Source organism: Anas platyrhynchos, chromosome 32, assembly GCF_047663525.1.
Source record: "Anas platyrhynchos isolate ZD024472 breed Pekin duck chromosome 32, IASCAAS_PekinDuck_T2T, whole genome shotgun sequence".
NCBI lineage: Eukaryota > Metazoa > Chordata > Aves > Anseriformes > Anatidae > Anas > Anas platyrhynchos.
In genome coordinates this window covers 3,165,529-3,183,179 of record NC_092619.1, presented here as the reverse complement: position 1 = coordinate 3,183,179, position 17,651 = coordinate 3,165,529, and the positions used below count along the sequence as shown (strand labels likewise).

The 17,651-nt window shown below is 48.5% G+C and overlaps 3 protein-coding genes across 3 annotated transcripts; 2 read left to right on the top strand and 1 right to left on the bottom strand.

Moving 5' to 3' along the window:
* The first annotated feature begins 479 nt into the window (after positions 1-479).
* Positions 480-8,709, top strand: LOC140000466 (olfactory receptor 14J1-like). The gene is made up of 2 exons (XM_072030355.1): positions 480-1,113; positions 8,675-8,709. The coding sequence occupies exons 1-2, from the start codon at positions 480-482 to the stop codon at positions 8,707-8,709; spliced, it is 669 nt and encodes a 222-aa protein (XP_071886456.1).
* On the top strand, positions 8,688-11,443 carry LOC113842079 (olfactory receptor 6E1-like). Its single transcript, XM_072030388.1, has one exon. The coding sequence runs from the start codon at positions 9,344-9,346 to the stop codon at positions 10,475-10,477; it is 1,134 nt and encodes a 377-aa protein (XP_071886489.1). The 5' UTR covers positions 8,688-9,343; the 3' UTR covers positions 10,478-11,443.
* Positions 11,444-16,799: 5,356 nt separating this feature from the next.
* On the bottom strand, positions 16,800-17,411 carry LOC140000465 (olfactory receptor 14C36-like). The gene has a single exon (XM_072030354.1). The coding sequence runs from the start codon at positions 17,409-17,411 to the stop codon at positions 16,800-16,802; it is 612 nt and encodes a 203-aa protein (XP_071886455.1).
* Positions 17,412-17,651: the final 240 nt, after the last annotated feature.

Below are 17,651 nucleotides of genomic sequence, written 5' to 3'. Positions count from 1 at the left end.
AGAGTACATGCCCTGCAGTGTCACTTCCATAGCTGAAATGCAAGCTAAGTGAATGGTGATTTCTGTGAGAGAAGCAGAGGGGTTTCCCTAACTTGTCACTCTTTTCCTCCATGGGCAGGTCCCCGTGGCATCAAATGTCCAACAGCAGCATCCCCACTGAGTTTCTCCTCCTGCCATTAGCAGACAAACGCGAGCTGCAGCTCCTGCACTTCGGGCTCTTCCTGGGCATCTACCTGGCTGCCCTCCTGGGCAACGGCCTCACCCTCACAGCCATTGCCTGCAACCACCGCCTCCACACCCCCATGTACTTCTTCCTCTTCAACCTTGCCCTCCTTGACCTGTGTTCCATCTCCACCACTGTCCCCAAAGCCATGGCCAATTCCCTGTGGGACCAAACAACCATTTCCTATGCATGTTGTGCTCCCCAAGCCTTTCTGTTAGGTTTTTTCATCTCAGCAGAATTTTATCTTCTCACCATCATGGCCTATGACCGCTACGTTGCCATCTGCAAACCCCTGCACTACGGGACAATAATGGACAGCAGAGCTTGTGTCAACATAGCAGCAGCTGCCTGGGGCAGTACTTTTCTCTATGCTGTACTGCACACTGCCAATGCCTTTTCCCTTCCCCTCTGCCAAGGCAATGCCCTGGACCAGTTCTTCTGTGAAATACCCCAGATCCTCAAGCTCTCCTGTTCAGATGCTTACCTCAGAGAGGGTGGGCTTCTTGTGGTTAGTGCTGTTTTAGCATTTGGGTGTTTTGTTTTCCTTGTGCTGTCCTATGTGCAGATCTTCAGGGCTGTCCTGAGGATTGCCTCAGAGCAGGGCCAGCACAAAGCCTTTTCCACATGCCTCCCTCACCTGGCCGTGGTCTCCATGTTTCTCAGCACTGCCTTTTTTGCCTACCTGAAGTCCCCCTCCATGTCCTCTTCCCAGTCCCTGAATCTTTTTCTTGCTGTTTTGTACTTGGTGGTACCTCCAGCAGTCAACCCCCTCATCTACAGCATGAGGAACCAGGAGCTTAAGGATGCAGTGTGGAACCTCATGACTGTTTTTCAGAAGCGACAAGCTGTCTATCATCCTTCTCATATCACTCAAATTAAAACTCATTCCAGTGAGATGTATTGTTTTTTCCTTATTTTGCTTTTCATATCTTGTGGTAATATTGTCCAATATGAAATGATTTGTTCATTTTCTTCCATGTAAACATCCACCTGTCTTGAGTGACTCTGAGAACTGGTGGAAACAAGGTGTATTTAAAGTGTGTTTGAGATATATTTAAATAAATGGATCCTTCCTCAGAGACCTGTGGTGGAGCTGCAGTGGCACTTGGCTGTGCGCAGAGGTGGAGGGAAGAAGAGTCCTGGCACAGCAGCGCTGCCAGGAAATCCCAGGGATTGGTTTGGTGGAAGCTGCTCTCCTTTTCACCTCCCATGCTCTCCTTCAGAGCCCTTGTGTTGCTGTGAGGATTGATTGCTCTTGTTGCTTGCTCACTGTGCTGCTGTGGGGCAGTCCTGTGTCCACAGGCAGGGACAGGCCAGGGGCACTTCTCTAACATAGCTGGCTCTGTACCAGCACCTCCAGCATAAATGGGGATCTGCTTGGGGCAGTGCCTGAAGGCTCAGCTCTTCACCCAAAGCTGCTCTCATGGATATTTCAAAGGAATGGACTCAAAGGAGGCTCCTTGCTTTGCTTGTTTCTCTATGTGCTCGGGGCATGAGATCAGCTGATCACCCGGGATGAGCTTTTAGGCGAGAAGGGCTGATTCTGGAATTGCCTTCTGGTGCCTGGCACCCACAGAGATGGTGGCTTTACTAGAATGGATCCAGAGCATGCGATAGGGCTGAAGGCAGGCAGGCATCTTTCTGGAGGGATGCAGGAGCTGCCAGGAGAATCCAGTGGACTGGCAGGGACAATATGTGCCAGGGAGTCAGCAGGCCATGGAGCCCACAGAGTATGATCATGTCCAAGGCCAAGTGACCCAGAGACAATGTGCTAAATCTGGGTGCGAGCAGGTGAAGGAGAGCTCTGCAACTCCAGGAAACATAGCAGGCACAGGGAAAGCAGTCTGCTGAATTGGTTGTTATATCTCTGGTGAAATTTCATAGACTGGATCACGTGAATCACTGCAAAATCTCTCCTGACATTGGAAATGAGTTGGACTTGATGATCCTTGTGAGCCCCTCTCAGCTCGGGCTACATGTATTCCATGAGTCTCTAACTCTGAAGGAGGCTGGCTCTCTGTGTGCATCCTCCATGGCCAAAGAACCACTTGTGTGGGTGGCAGTCAGTGGCAGTGCTCCCCACCAGCTGGCTCTGCCTTCCCAGCCTGACCAGCACAGCCCTGCAGAGTGCCCCCACGGCCCTGTGCACCACAGCCCCCTCACTCTGCAAAGCAGCACCACCAGCTGGGGGGCTGTGGGTACATTGGACAGGGGGACATGGGGTGTCCTGGGAGAAGAGCAGGGTGCTGTGTTTGTGCAGTGGTGCTGTCTGAGGAGCCCCAGGGTCGGCAGAGTTTGGGTGTGGGGCTGGGGAGTGGGACTGGCCTGGGGGTTGCAGGATGCCTGGGGGAGAGAAAAGGGTTGGAGGAAGGAGGGAAAGGAGGGAGAGTTAATTGCAGCATCAGAGACACAACCACTGACCTCCCCTACTTCATTTGCTGCTGTGGGGCCAGCCCAGCCTGGGCTGTTCTGCTGGGCTAAGCTAGGCTGTGAAGAGGCCAGGGAATTTTGGAGCACTGGGGAGGGTCTGGGCTGTGTTGTCCTCCTGGCAGAGACAGGGAGGACCAGCAGAGCAGTGGGTTGGGCTGGGCCCTTGGGAAACACCCTGGACACCCTGGGAGATCCTGCCCCAGGACAATGGTCCCAGAGCAGCCCCTCACAACCACCTTTCCCAGCACTGGGCTCTCGCCCCAGCTCACACAGATGGTTTCTTCCTCCAGCTATGGACTCCAAATGACTACATCACGAGTCCATGTTTGCCTTGTCCATATGAGAGTACACATGGTGTGGGTGTGGTGAGATGAACCTGAATGAGCCCAAGTGCCATCAGCTGTTTCTTAAGGGTGCCATCATATCCAGTGGGACAGACAGAGTCTCAAGATCACTTCCCATTGGAAGTATGGTCCTCTGGAAAACCAGCTGAATAAAGCAATGCTAGTCATCATGACATGCAGTCATAAGTGGTGTCCCTCAGGGGCCAGCCTTCGGCCCGGTGTTTTTCAATGTCATTATCAATGACATAGATGACGGAATCGAGTGCACCCTCAGCAAGTTTGCAGATGACACCAAGCTGAGTGGTGCAGTTGAAACAGTGGAAGGAAGGGATGCCATCCAAGAGGGACCTGGACAGGCTGGAGAAGTGGACCCATGAGAACCTAATGAGGTTCAACAAGGCCAAGTGCAAGGTGTTGCACTTGGGCTGGGGCAATCCCAGGTATTCATATCAACTCGGAGAAGAAGAAGTTGAGAGCAGACCTGCATAGAAAGACTTGAAGGTCCTGATGGATGAGACGATGGACATGAGCCAGAAGTGCGTGCTTGCAGCCCGGAAGGCCAACTATGTCCTGGGCTGCATTAAAAAAGGGGAGTCCAGCAGGGAGAGGGAGGTGATTGTCCCCCTCTAATCTGCTCTTGTCAGACCCCACCTGGAATCCTGTGTGCAGGCCTGGGACCCCCAGCACAAGGAGGATGTGGAGCTCTTGGAAGGCGTCCAGAGGAGGGCCACAAAGATGATCAGAGTGCTGGAGTACCTCTCCTATGCAGAAAGTTGAGGAAACTGGGCTTGTTTAGCTTGGAGAAGAGAAAGCTCTGGGGAGACCTCATTGCAGCCTTCCAGTACATAAAGGGTGCATATAAACAGGAGGGGAAATGCCTGTTTACATGTGTTGATAGTGATAGGACAAGGGGGAAGGACTTAAACTAAGGCAGAGGTGATTTAGGTTAGAAAGTAAGAGAAAGTTTTTCACTCAGAGGGTGGTGAGGCACTGGAACAGGTTGCCCAGGAAGGTTGTGGATGCCCCATCCCTGGAGGCATTCAAGGCCAGGCTGGATGCGGCTCTGGGCAGCCTGCTCTGGTGGTTGCCAACCCTGCCCAGAGAAGCAGTGCTGGACCTAGATGATCTTTAAGGTCCTTTTCAACACATGGCCATTCTATGATTCGATGATTCTATGACTTTCACACCAACTCCTTCACTGAAGAGTTCTCGACTTTATCCTATATATATACATATATATACAGTTCTTAATTCACTTTTCCACAAAGAGGTGGTCATTTCTTTCAGTATGTCCTGGACTTGCTAAAGGCAGTATCGGGAAATGTGAGTCTGGACATGTGGGAGGCCTTCTGAGGCATGAGCTGGTTGGCAGGCAGAGTACCTGAGGGATTGTGCAGGGCATCCCCTGCACTGAGTGTTCCTGGGTGGGCTGGGAAGAGGCTTCCTGAGTACAACAGCTCCTTGTAGCCCTGTGGATGCTAGCTGTGAGGTCACTTCTGTCCCAGAACCTGGCTGGCCAACAGCAGGAAGGAAGAGCCTCTGAGATCATAAAAGGCCATCAGAAAGCTGCCCCCAAAAGGGTGACACATTTGGGGAGGTCAGGGGAAATCTGGGAGAATAAAGCTAGGAGATTTGGGGGAGAGAAGATTGGCTTGGCTAATAGAAAGGAAGGATTTTGAAGAGGTGAGAGGGGTTCAGGTAAGGCTCATGCTGCAGCAACACTTACTAGGAAAACTTTCATGTCAAGCCCTGGCAATATTTCTAACCAGGAACATTAAAAACTAGTGCTACCCTAATTATTATGCTTCACCACGGAAAGAATCCACTGCTCTAATCCCCAACTTCAAATCCTACCTTTATCTTAAACCCCCAAACACATCACCTGTTACCATTAGTCTTATCCAATTGATCGCACTCATCCCTAGCCCTTAATCGCTAGCATTAAATTGCCAGCCTTAACACCAACCCTTGTCCCATAACAAAGCACATAATAAAACCCTAACCAGAGACTGGTGGGGATGAACTGCTCATGTCAGCTGTGCCTAGGGATCTCTAGTGGCAGCAGGAGGCCCATGGCTGTGCAGGTGGATGTCAGGGCACTTCTGACTGAGGATATCATGTGCAACCTTCAGCAACATGGCTGGTGTATACTTTTATCATTTTAGCTGTCATAAGTAACTGAGGAGATGCTGACATGAAGCTAGTGTAAATATTTATTTCAAGGTCAGTCCTGACCTAGTACCTAACAGAGCTTTCACACAGGGGTCTTCTGTCCATCAGAGAAGCTGAAAGGCCATCAGGAGGTGCATGGCCTTGGAAGATGAAAACGACCTTGCCTTTATCTTGCTAGGTGCCAGGTGTCAAGGAGGCTGCTGGGTTTGGATGTTCTTATAGGGTGTCAATTGTGCCTTAGAAACTCTGACTCCAGCAGGAAGCAATTGGTTTTGGTGGGGACTGTGAGCTCGCTTCTGCCTCTGGAGTTGGGAGGGCAGCATCAGGAGCATGGCTGGGCAAGGGACTGGGAGGTCCTATGTTTCTGAAGTAGCTGCCAGGTCAACCCTCACCTCTGGGCTGCCAGATGGACTTTCAGGCTCACATCTCCCAGCATCTCTCACAGGCCAGCAGAAGGCACCTGGTGCTTGTGTGATGCCCTCTGCCCAAGTACCTGAAAGGCCCATTCAGAAGCAGCCTTGGCAGTGGGTTGTCAAATGTCTTGTGCCTGAGTACATGACTGGAGAAAGACAGTCGTGTGGCTTGGTTGTGTCTATCTGAGGAGCTGAAAGTCCATCAGGAAGGTCACATAGCCTGGAAGATCATGGTGAGGTTCCTTGTGTCTGGTCATCTGACAGGCCCCATGAAAGCTGATGGGTGTGGATGCCTGTGTGAAGGATGCCAGCATTTTCTCAGCCTCAGAGCCACCTGCACAGGGCCTTGTCCTACCTCTGATCATGGCCTCCAATTGCCACCACAGTGCTCTAAGGTGTCCATGGGGCTTTTTCAGAAATGGCCCTCATTGCAACCAATCAATGCTTTCAAGAACTCTAGGGTTTGGCTTCTGACTTTGGCTTTCTGAGAGATTTCATCAGTCTGCTCTCAGGAGCTGAAGTTGATAGACTTAGCATCAACTACACTTTGGGGCTTATTAAGACACAGAAAGGCCTAGAAGTCTCTTAAGGAGGTCTGGACAGGTAGGAGAAGTTTGAGCCTGTAGAGACAACCTTTCTCCTCACCTCCCCAGATCACACCATTTCTCTCATTGATCCCCTAGGACTTGCATCACTCCTGACATCAGACTTCTCCACTCAAGTCTGCAGTTGCCCCTTGTAGTTCCCTTGTCCCAAATCCCTCCTACTTTCCTTAGAACGTCCTATAAGATCAAGAAGTAATCATAATATATATATTACCATGTTTACCCTATATATATTAGCATATATATATTAACATGTTTTTCTTGTATATTGAACAATATCGTGCATCTTTCTTGTAACATATCAAACAATACCTTCACAAAAAATATAAACATCACCTTTAATGAGTACCTTAATCAAATTAAGTGCCTTCAATCAAAATTCAGGGGTGAATAAATAAAACTTTTACTCCTTTCTCTACCCATGTCTCAGAGGCTTCCTTACCAAGGTTCTGGTTTGCTCGGTGTCAGCTGGCAGCATCCTTCCTCAGCACAGAGGAGAATTGAAACACAGGGCTGCTTTAGCCCAATAGTGATCACAATTCCAGGACTGTCTGCTTCTCAACTTTCAACAAACACAACCCACACAGATCCTTGCTCGATGAACACTTTAATTGATGAGGATATTTCTCTGGAGTTTCGCAGAGACAAAATTTTTCTGAAGTCTGTAGCTCATCAGCTGAGGTTTCTTCCAGATGAGAAAGCCAGGTGTGAGACCTGAAGAGGAAAAGAAATTCTCTTAACCCCCACCATGAGCAATATCCCAGGTGCAACATGGACAACCAAGTTGCCAAAGTACTGAGATGATGCAGCCCACTGGGAGCAAAGGAATTAGATGTGAAGGAAGGGGTCCAGCTGAAGGAAAGATACCATGCAGATGAGAGCTTGTGAATAAAAATAGATGGGATAACCCAAACATTGGTTTCTGGGGTCAGTTCTGATACCTTTGGTTATCTGAAAATTCTGCATGGATCGGAAAAGCATGACATAGGCTTTTAAGGTGACTGTCCCCCATTTCAGTAGCTGCAGGAGGTAGAAAATACATGGACTGGGACAGATGCTGTGCACTTCTTTCCTGGGTGCTTACAAAAAAGTGTTCCTCTTCCTTGACTAGCTCCACCTGAATGAGGAGTTCATGTATCAGGCTTGGATGTGAAGCCTGTGCACCAGTGTGAGGCTCCTGAGGCAGACTGGGATGCATATCTCTTGTCCTTAGCAGCAGCAGCACAAACAACTGTGCCCAGTGGGTCTCCCTGTCCTGCATTTCCATTCAAGACAGAGGTAGCTTTTAAACTAAGAGAGGGTAGTTTTAGACTGGATATTCAGAAGAAATTGATTTCTCTGAGGGCGGTGAGGTACTGTAACTGGTTGACCAGAAGATCTGTGTGTGCCCCATTCCTGGAATTCATGAAGGCCAGGTTTAATGGGGTTTGAGCAACCTGGTCTGGTGCAAGGTGTCCCTGCCTATGGCAGGGCAGTTGGAACTAGGTGATGTTTTAGGTAGTTTTGAAACCAAATCTTTCTATATTTTTGTGATCTTATGATTAATGTGACTGACCAGACTTGTTTCCCATCACTGCCTCCCATGATTATTTACCCTCGTTGTAGGGGAAAAGGTCCTTGACCAGATCCCCTTAGTGCTTAGCTGCCTGTCAGGTCTAAACCACAACATATTGCTGTTGGTGACTGGGCCAATCTTCAGCTAAAACAATTACAGCCAATGGATTAATCTGAACAAGTTTTCCAGAGGAAGCCAGTGCACAGTGCACAGTGCCTCAGCAGGGCATTTGGAGTCTAAGACCAGCCCAAATCCCAGGCTGAAATGTCCACATAAACATGGTTGTACTCCCCACTTCTGAGCTTCCCATTTTACTGCCTAAGTGTACCCATTCTACCCTGGGACAGGTCCTGAGGGGACAATACAGCCCACTGAGAAACTACTTTTCTGCCTCCAACCTGTCTTCTGCTCTTCCACCCTTGCATTTTGAGGTGTTCTCTTTTTGCAGTCATTTCTCTGATCCTTTCTGTCTAAAAACATAGGGAAAGGTGAAGGAGAAAATGTCTGTTTTATTAAACAAGTTTCTCTCTCTCTCCCTCTCTCTCTCTCTCTCTCTCTTTATTTATTTATTTATTTATTTATTTTCTCTTAGAAGAGTAGTTTGATTTACAGAAGAGAATAATTTACCGAAATCATCAGACACCTGAGACTTCTGTAATGAGTTTCACCTACTTCACTCCTGGTGCCTGTGAGAACTTGTTCTCCCGAGGCTCCCCCAACATTCAATGCAGACAAGAGAAAATGCTCGTGGCTGGGTCATCACAGCCTAGAACTGTAATGCAAGATAAAGGTGAGAAATCTCTTTCAGATGCTCTTCTCTCTCAGCATTGACAGGATAGGAGTAAGTTAAATTGCTCAACCTGAATGATATAACTTTTAGACAACTGAAATATACACCTGCATGGTAATACTTGGCACTTTGTTTTTTCTAGGTGCTTCCTCTTTCTACTTCAAGGACTGTCCTTAAGCTTTCAAAGATGACAAAATTTGTTCCACCTCTCAGAAAAGTAAGGCAGTTAAGTGAGGCCATTTGATTGTACGAGAGAATAGCAAATGGTTGGAAACAACTGCATTTCCACACAGAATGAGGTCGGATGTGACTCTGTGACAGATCTGTTTCCACTGACCTGGTGGGACCATAATGAATTTTGACTTCAATTTAGAGTACTGAAAAAAGCAAGCTACACTTGCTACTTGTATTCCATCTTTCCTAAAGAAACAAAGGAAGATGATGTAGAAGAAAGCAGGGCATTACAAAAGAGGTACTTGAAATTTGCTTAATTTGAAATCAAGCAAGGGATCCCCAGTGGTTGCTAGTCCAAAAAGGGTGGATACTGAAGAGGAGAGATAATAAATTCCAATGTACATATTTGAACTGATGATTTAGCTTTTACACAATAGAAAGCATTTATGCAGGACATGAAATTCCCTTTGGAAACACTGGTATGATGGATGCTTGCAATTCTTCTGAGTGGAATTTCACAGGAATAGAGTATAACAGAGTAACAATCCGTTCTTAGCCCTGTGTTTTTGTAGCGAGAATCATTTGTAGCTGATGGACAAAGGTGGAAAGAAGACAAGAAATTCTCTGAGGATTCAGCATGATATGTGAAACAGAAAAGTCAGGGTGTGAGGAATGTGCAAAAGAATCTGTGTGTGTGTGTTGTATAGGAAGTCTGCAAGCAAGGCAAGAGAGAAGGAAGGAGATAGCCTTCTGTCCAGACCATGAAATTATTGGACTTGTTTTTGCCATGTTCCTGCCTCAGCAGGATGAATGGGGCTTGGGTATGGGAACAGGCAATGGAACTGTCATTTCTGAATTCATCCTCATGGGCTTCTCAGGGCTTGATCAAAGGCTACGGCTATTTCTCTGCCTGGTCCTTCTACTCATGTACCTGACAACGGTGATGGGGAATGCAGCCATCATTTTCCTGGTGTGTGTGGATAACCGCCTGCAAACCCCCATGTACTTTTTCATTAGCAATATGGCATTCCTGGAAATCTGGTTTACGTCTTCCACAAGCACCAAACTGTTGGTGATTCTGAGCTCTGGCAGGAGAACAATCTCAGTAGGCGGCTGCTTTGCCCAGTCCTCCTTCTATTTTGCCCTGGGTGCTGTAGAGTTTTCTCTCCTTGTTGTCATGTCCTTTGACCGTTACGTTGCCCTCTGCCAGCCTTTGCGCTATGCTGCCATCATGAAGCATCAGCTCTGCATCCAGCTGGTTGCTGCTGTTTGGGTCATGGGCTTCATGTTCTTGAGTTACCGCCTGGTGCTGCTCTCCCAGCTCACTTTCTGTGGTTTGAACAAGATCCAGCATTTTTTTTGTGACAACACCCCCTTATTCCAACTGTCCTGCTCTGATGTCACCCTGCTTTGGAAAACAGATGCAGTTTTCTTATTGTTTATTGTGCTGTCTTCCTTGTGTCTAACTCTGGCATCTTACACAAGCATCTTCTTCTGTATCCTACAAATGCCAGCAGCCTCTGCAAGGAGAAAAGCTTTTGCTACATGCTCTTCCCACCTCACCACCTTGGCCGTTGTCTACGGAAGCTGCATTGCTCTTTACGCACCCTCGTCAGGATATGTTTCTTTGGAGACCAACAGCATTGTAGCTTTGCTCAACACTGTCCTGTACCCATTCTTAAACCCATTCATCTACAGTCTTAGAAACAAGGCCGTGATGCTGGCCCTGAAGGAAGCTATGGCCCGTGCAACAGCACAGCTTTTTCCCTAATCGTGATGTATTTCTGAAGAGCAATTTGAGTTCTCTGCTGTCATATCTTATGTAATACCACAATCATACATATGTGACCTCCACATGCAGATGCCTCCAGAGGATTATGTTCTTGCTGGATTGTGTTAGGCTGTGTGATAAGAAGCACATCTGCAAACAAAATAAAGGCCCAAGGAAATGATGTCAGGATGAATAATTCAGTTCATGCCCTGCCCTGGCTGCTTCCAGGCCCATCACAGGAGAGTCCTCAGCTCAACAAAAGCCCATCTCCATGAGCCCAGAGGAGCACAAAGCACAATGGCAGGTGGGAATCCAAGTCACTGGCTCCTGTGGAACCAAGATCTTGTCCCAGCTCCTTCCAGGACTGCCTTGGGAGGGCTGTCACCCCAGTGTCCAGGCAGAAACCCATCCAGATGTGTCACTGGCAGCAGCTCTCCACATCAGCATTTGGACTAATGGGATTGCTGCCAAGGGCTGTAGGTCACCTGGTGGTTGTACATAGGGGTAAGTGCAGCAGCTGGACTAGAACCAGGGCATCAGAGGGCCCATGTGTCATTGTAGTCAGCAACAGGAGAGATAGGAGTGTGTGGACTTAATGTGTGTGTGCCTGTGTCTTTGTGAGTGTGTGTGAGATTGGGGTGGTGTGTGCCAGCAGCTCGAGTGGCGCTGCACCCACAGGGGCTCATATGTCCAACCGTCTTCAGCTGGGCAGGCTGGGAGCCAGGAACTTGTCCTGGACAGGCTGAGTATCTGATTCCAGCTGCTGGAGGGTTCTACCTTGCACACATGCACATGAATATGCATTTGTGCACACAAGAACTTTGTGTTTCCAAATAATGGGCCTCCATCTTGCTCAGCCAGAGAGGCAATCAGGATAATGCTGCTGCTGTTTGTGGTTGTGTGAATGCTGAGTGTGCCTGCCTGCATTCACCCGTGTCTTGTGTCATTGTGGACTGCACTCTGCTGCTAAAGGGATTGAGAAAAACACATTCATGATATCAGTCGTGGCATAACTCTTGTCTGGCTTTGATTCTAGTTCATCTTGGAGTTCTACCACATCCAACGCTGCAGCACTCAGTAGTGGCATGATTTCATTCAGGCCATGATAGTCCACTGTTAGTCTTCACTTTTCGTCAAGAATTCACACTAGCCATATGTGACTAATAAAGTGTGAGCAAGTCTTGCTGATCACTTCTTGTCTCTCCAGTCAATAAATCAGCTCATGAATGTGAATCAGGGAGTCTTAGTTAGTGCAATATCGCTCGCTATGCACCACTGGGGTAGTGATCAGCATCTGCTGCTCTTTGACCCTCAGCAACCCCACAACAGAAGGGTCCTCCAAGAGACCGGGCAAGGCAAACAGCTGTTTAATCTCACTGTCTTAAAGAGGCTGCACTTCAGCCTCCAATACAGTTAACTGTCAGGATTCCCCTGTCACTCCAGAGATAAAAATGAGTTCTGGCCATTTATAGCTGGATGACATTGCAGTACACCTTGCACTGGTGTTCACTAGAGCCTCATACTTCTGTGGATCTGATGTGTCAGGCCATCGAACCCACACTGTCCAATAACCTCAGTTGTCCCTCCACCTGACTGGAGGCAGAGCACCTCTAGTCCTGATCAGAGTATTCATGGAAATTGGAGCAGCAATTGTGGGTAAAACTACAGAGTGGTATGTTGTGTGGACCCACCATATCCCCTTTCTTGAGCAGAGGCATGTTTACTCCTAACAGCTGAGGTACTGGTTATACACATAGAGGGAGGAAGGTATATGCTCTTTGAGTTGGTGGACCTCTTGCGAAAGTTTCTCCACAACCAAGACACAGGTCCATAGTGCAGAAGAAATGCTTCCATGACCATGCTGCATCTAAGGGGATCTACTTTCCGTTTGGGCTATCTGCACAAGAAAAGTCTTAGAAAAACAGACCATAGAAAGATAAATACTGTAAAGGAGTTCATGAGAGTTCTGGGAGATGGGGCAAGTTTCTAACTCCCTGAAACTCATACAGCAACTGGGCAAAATAGAATCATAGAATCATTAGGGTGGGAGAGACCTCCAAGGTCATCTGGTCCAACCATGCCCCTACTACCAATGTCACCCACTAAATCATGTCCCTAAGTGCCAGGTCCAACCTCTCCTTAAAAATCCCCCAGGGACAGTGACACCACCGCTTCCCTAGGCAACACATTCCAATGCCTGACTACTCTTTCTGAGAAAAAGTGTCTTCTAATTTCCAAACTAAACCTCCCTGGAGCTACCTGAGGCCTTTCCCTCTAATCCTATCAGTACTTATCTGCGAGAAGAGGCTGACCCCCAACTCCCCATAACTTTCTTTTGGTAGCTGGAGAGAGCAATTAGGTCTCCCCTGAGCCTCCTCTTCTGCAGACTAAACAACCCCAGTTCCCTCAGCTGCTCCTCATTAGAATTTGTTCCAGACCCTTCACCAGCTTTGTAGCCCTTCTCTGGATATGTTGCAGGGCCTCGATGTCCTTCTTGTAGTGAGGGGCCCAAAACGGAACACAGTACTCAAGGTGCAGCCTCAGCGGAGCAGAGTACAGGGGGATGATCACCTCCCTGGTCCTGCTGGCTGCACTATTCCTGACACAAGGCAGGATGCCATTGGCCTTCTTGGCCACCTGGGCAGACTGCTGGTTCATGGTCAGGTGAGCATCAACAAACACCCCCAGAACTTTTTCCTCTGCACAGCTTTCCAGACACTCTGCCACAAGCCTGTAGCATTGCATGAGGATGAACTTAGCCAAGTTGAACCTCATCCCATTGGCCTCTGCCCTATGATTCATCCTGTCCAGGTCACTCTGAGCAGATAGACGCTTCTCCCTAACTTGGGCTCTATCCCTGCACCAGCCTGTCCCTTCTGTCTCACACATGGTCCCATGGTCCCACTGTTCAGGAACAGTACAGGGAAGGCTGTGGTCAGGGTGGGTAATGGTCCCCAAGCACGATTCCCATTGCAACCCTTGCTTCCCTTTATCTGTAGCTCTCCCCTTCCCCCTGCGCCTGATGCCTGCCTCTACCTGACCATGTCCCATGCGGGGTTTCACAGACATCCCTGCTCTGGTGTCTGAAGGTGTCTGGTCCAGGGAAGAGGTTGGACAGGGTTGGCCATTCCCCCACACAGGCAGGGAGCTGAAGGTAAGGATGGAGGTGGCCTGGCAGCAAACCCCAGCCATAAATCGGAGTGAGCAGCCAGTACTAGCAACAGCCATCGCTAAGGCTGGGGATGACGAATGTCCTGGGCCACCTTCCCATGCTAATCATTCCACCAATGGCCCAGAGTGACCACCTGCCTCCTGCACTTGCATGTTACTCCTGTCCACGACCTCTGGCTCTTCACCACAAATGCCCTGCTGTGAGTCCTCACCCAGCATGGCCACACAACTCAGACAATATCTGAGTTTTCCTCTGGCAGGACATGACCTACCACTCCTGTCCCCTTCCTGTGGTCCCTATGGTGCCCAGAGCTGGTGGTGATGCTCTGCAGAGTGAGGGGCCTGGTTTAAAGCCATTCTCCATTGTCCTGTCATTATTGGCCCAAGAAAAAGTTACTCTATCTTATTTATAAGATTCCTTTAAACACTGAAAAGCTGCATTGAGGTCTCCCAGGACCCTTCTTTTCTTCAGGCTGAAAAGCCCCAGCTCTCTCAGCCTTTCTTCACAGGAGATGTGCTCCAGTCCTCTGATCAGCTATGTGGACCTCCTCAGGACCCACTCTAACAGATCAACTTCCTTTTCGTGTTGGGGACCCTACACTCCAAATGAGGCCTCACAAGGGCAGAGGAGAGGGGCACAATCACCTCCCTCATCCTGCTGGACACTCCTCTGTTAATGGAGCCTGGGGTGCAGTTGGCTTCTGGGCTGCAAGTACGCACTGCTGGCTCATGTCAAACTTTTTGTCCAATAGAACCCACAAGTCCTTCTCAGCAGGGCTGCTCTCAAGGACTTCTTCTCCCAGTCTGTCCTCATGTCTGGGATTGACCTGGCCCAGGTGTAGCGCCTTGCACTTGGACTTGTTGAACCTGTTTAGATTCACATGGGCCCACTTCTCAAGCTTGCTCAGGTCCAAACAGATATCATCCCTTCCTTTTGTTGTATCAACAGCACCACTCAGCTTGGTGTCATTGGCAAAGTTGCTGAGGATGCACTTGATCCCACTGTCTACATCTTCTGATAATAATATGAAACAGTGCTGGTCCCAAGACAGACCCTGAAGGACACTACTCCTCATCGTCCAACACCTGGACATACAGCCATGGATAGCAATTTCATAGAGCAATGACCTCCACCTGATAATAAAACAATTCCTTCAGCCTGTTCCTGACCACAACATTGGAAGAAGAACCAGCACCAGCACTGAAAACCAGCTGGTCCAGGCACCAGCACTGAGGAAATACCCTTTTATTAAAGAGACGTGACAGGGGTAGCCAGCTATACTTTAACAATAGATACAGATACAAGGGTCTCTGGGTAAAAACAAGTGGGTTTAGGCCACTCTGCATAAGTGGAGTGAAGGAAGAAAAACAAGATTATCACAGAGAAAAAGCACAAAGACCAGCAGTTTCCTGAGACAAATTGGAAATCCCTTGTGAAGAGACATGGGCAGCTTATTGCTGCTGAAGGACTACTGATTGACTCAGCTTCTTCAGTGCATCCTCGAGCTCCTCGTTCCTCATGCTGTAGATGATGGAGTTCACTGCTGGAGGCACCACTGAGTACAGAACTGTCACCACTGGGTTCAGGGATGGGGAGGAGATGGAAGGGGGCTTCAGGTAGGCAAATACGGCAGTTCTGGAAAAGAGGGAGACCACAGCCAGATGAGGGAAGCAAGTGGAAAAAGCTTTGTGCTGTCCCTGCTTGGATGGTATCCTCAGCACTGATCTGATGATCTGCACGTAGGAGAAAAGAATAAAAATAAAACACCCTGAAGCTAAAGAGAGGCTAATCAGAACAAGCCCAACTTCCTTGAGGTAGACATCTGAGCAGGAGAGCTTGAGGATCTGGGGAATTTCACAGAAAAACTGGTCCAGGGCATTGCCTTGGCAAAGGGGAATGGAAAATGTACTGGCAGTGTGCACCATGGCTTTGAGAAAGCTACTGCCCTGATGAGGAGTAGCCCTGATGAGAAGGACCTGAGGGTTCTGGTTGAAGAGAAGCTCAACATGAGTCAGGAATGTCCACCTGCAACCCCAAAAGCCTACAGTATCCTGGGCTGCATCTAAAGCAGGGTGACCAGCAGGTTGAGGGAGGTGATTCTCCCTCTCTTCTCTGCTCATGTGAGACCCCACCAGCTCAACAGACACATAAGATTTTGGACATAGGACTTAGTGAGTGGGACCAGAGCAGAGCCACAGCAATAATCGGTGGAGTGGAACACCTCTCCTGTGAAGGCAGGCTGAGCCAGCTGGGTTTGTTGAGCCTAGAGAAGAGCAGACTCTGGGGGGAATCTTTTTCTTGCTTTCCAGTACTTAAAGGGAACAAATAATATGGGGAAAGACTTTTTCCAACTCCAACCAATTTGTGATTCAGTCATTCTGGAATGTCTTGCAATGTCTCTGAGAACTTTTCTGTAGTATCATTGCACCAGCTGTACTCCAGGTTCCCAAGGGCAGGGACTCATTTTGAGAATGACACCACTCACTGTGTAACCTTGAGGAGCAGGGATTACAATCAGCAGTGAGGCCTCAAAACACAGCATTGTCATGCACTCTAACTCCACAGTCTAGCCCTTTCTTCCCTGAGTCAGAAGGGACCTCTGGAGGTGTTCACTACCATCATCTTCTCTGAGCAGTGATAGCTTTACAGGTAGATCACTCATCAGATAACCTTGAGGAGCAGGGATTATAAACACCAGCAAGGCCTCAGAACACTGGATTGTCACACACACTAATTCCACAGTCCAGCCCCTTGACCCCTGAGTCAGAATGCAACAATGCGACATTCTCTCCTGAACCTAAGTAGGAACAGACCCTTGTGGGGAGCAAATAATTCTTTGAGCCTATTCTTGACACTGGTTTGGAAAGGAAAGCCCAAGCTTGAGGCATTGTACTGGGGTGATTCTATGTTATTACAGAGATGCTATGAGAGCGTTTTTACAGACTCACTGTCCTGGTTTCACTCACTCAGTGTTAGATGCACATTTATGTAGCTTCCATATGGGACAGAACAGGTTTATTCATTCATAGCAGAGGGGGAATCCAAATATTTATGTAGGAACACAAGAAGCACAAGCAGTCAAATTGACAATGGGAAAATATAATGAGAACAACAAAGACACAAGCCTAGAATGGGAAGCACTGGGATTCATTAGTGGCGATGGAAGGGGTCTTTATTAGTACTGAAAAACATCCCCCAAAATAGTTTCCAAATTGCATCCTCGAGCTCCTTGTTCCTCATGCTGTAGATGAGGGGGTTCATGGCTGGGGGCATTACTGAGTATAGAACAGCCAGCAAAAGGTTCAGGGATGCGGAGAACCAGGAGGGGGGCTTCAGGTAGGCAAAAAAGGCAGTGCTGAGAAACAAAGAGACCACGGCCAGGTGAGGGAGACAAGTGGAAAAGGCTTTGTACATGCCCTGATGTGTTGCGATCTTCAGCATGACCCTGAAGATCTGCACATAGGACATCAGAAGGAAAACAAAATACCCAGATGCTACAGTGACACTAAACATAAGAAGCCCAACTTCTCTGACGTAGACATCTGAGCAGGAGAGCTTGAGGATCTGGGAAATTTCACAGAAGAACTGGTCAAGGGCACTGCCTTGGCAGAGGGGGAGGGAAAAGCTATTGGCAGTGTGCAGCACAGCATAGAGAAACCCACTACCCCAGGCAGCTGCTGCCATTTTGACACAAGTTCTGCTGGTCATTATTGTCCTGTAGTGCAGGGGTTTGCAGATGGCAACGTAGCGGTCATAGGCCATAATGGTGAGAATATAAAACTCTGCTGAGATGAAAAATAAAAAGAAAAAAAAAAAATGAGCAGCACATCCTGAGTAGGGGCAGGCCCTGGTGTCCCACAGGGAATTGGCCATGGCTTTGGGGACAGTGGTGGTAATAGTGCCCAGGTCTAGGAAGGCGAGGTTGAAGAGGAAGATGTATATGGGGGTGTGGAGGCGGTGGTCGCAGGCTACGGCTGTGAGGATGAGGCCGTTGCCCAGGAG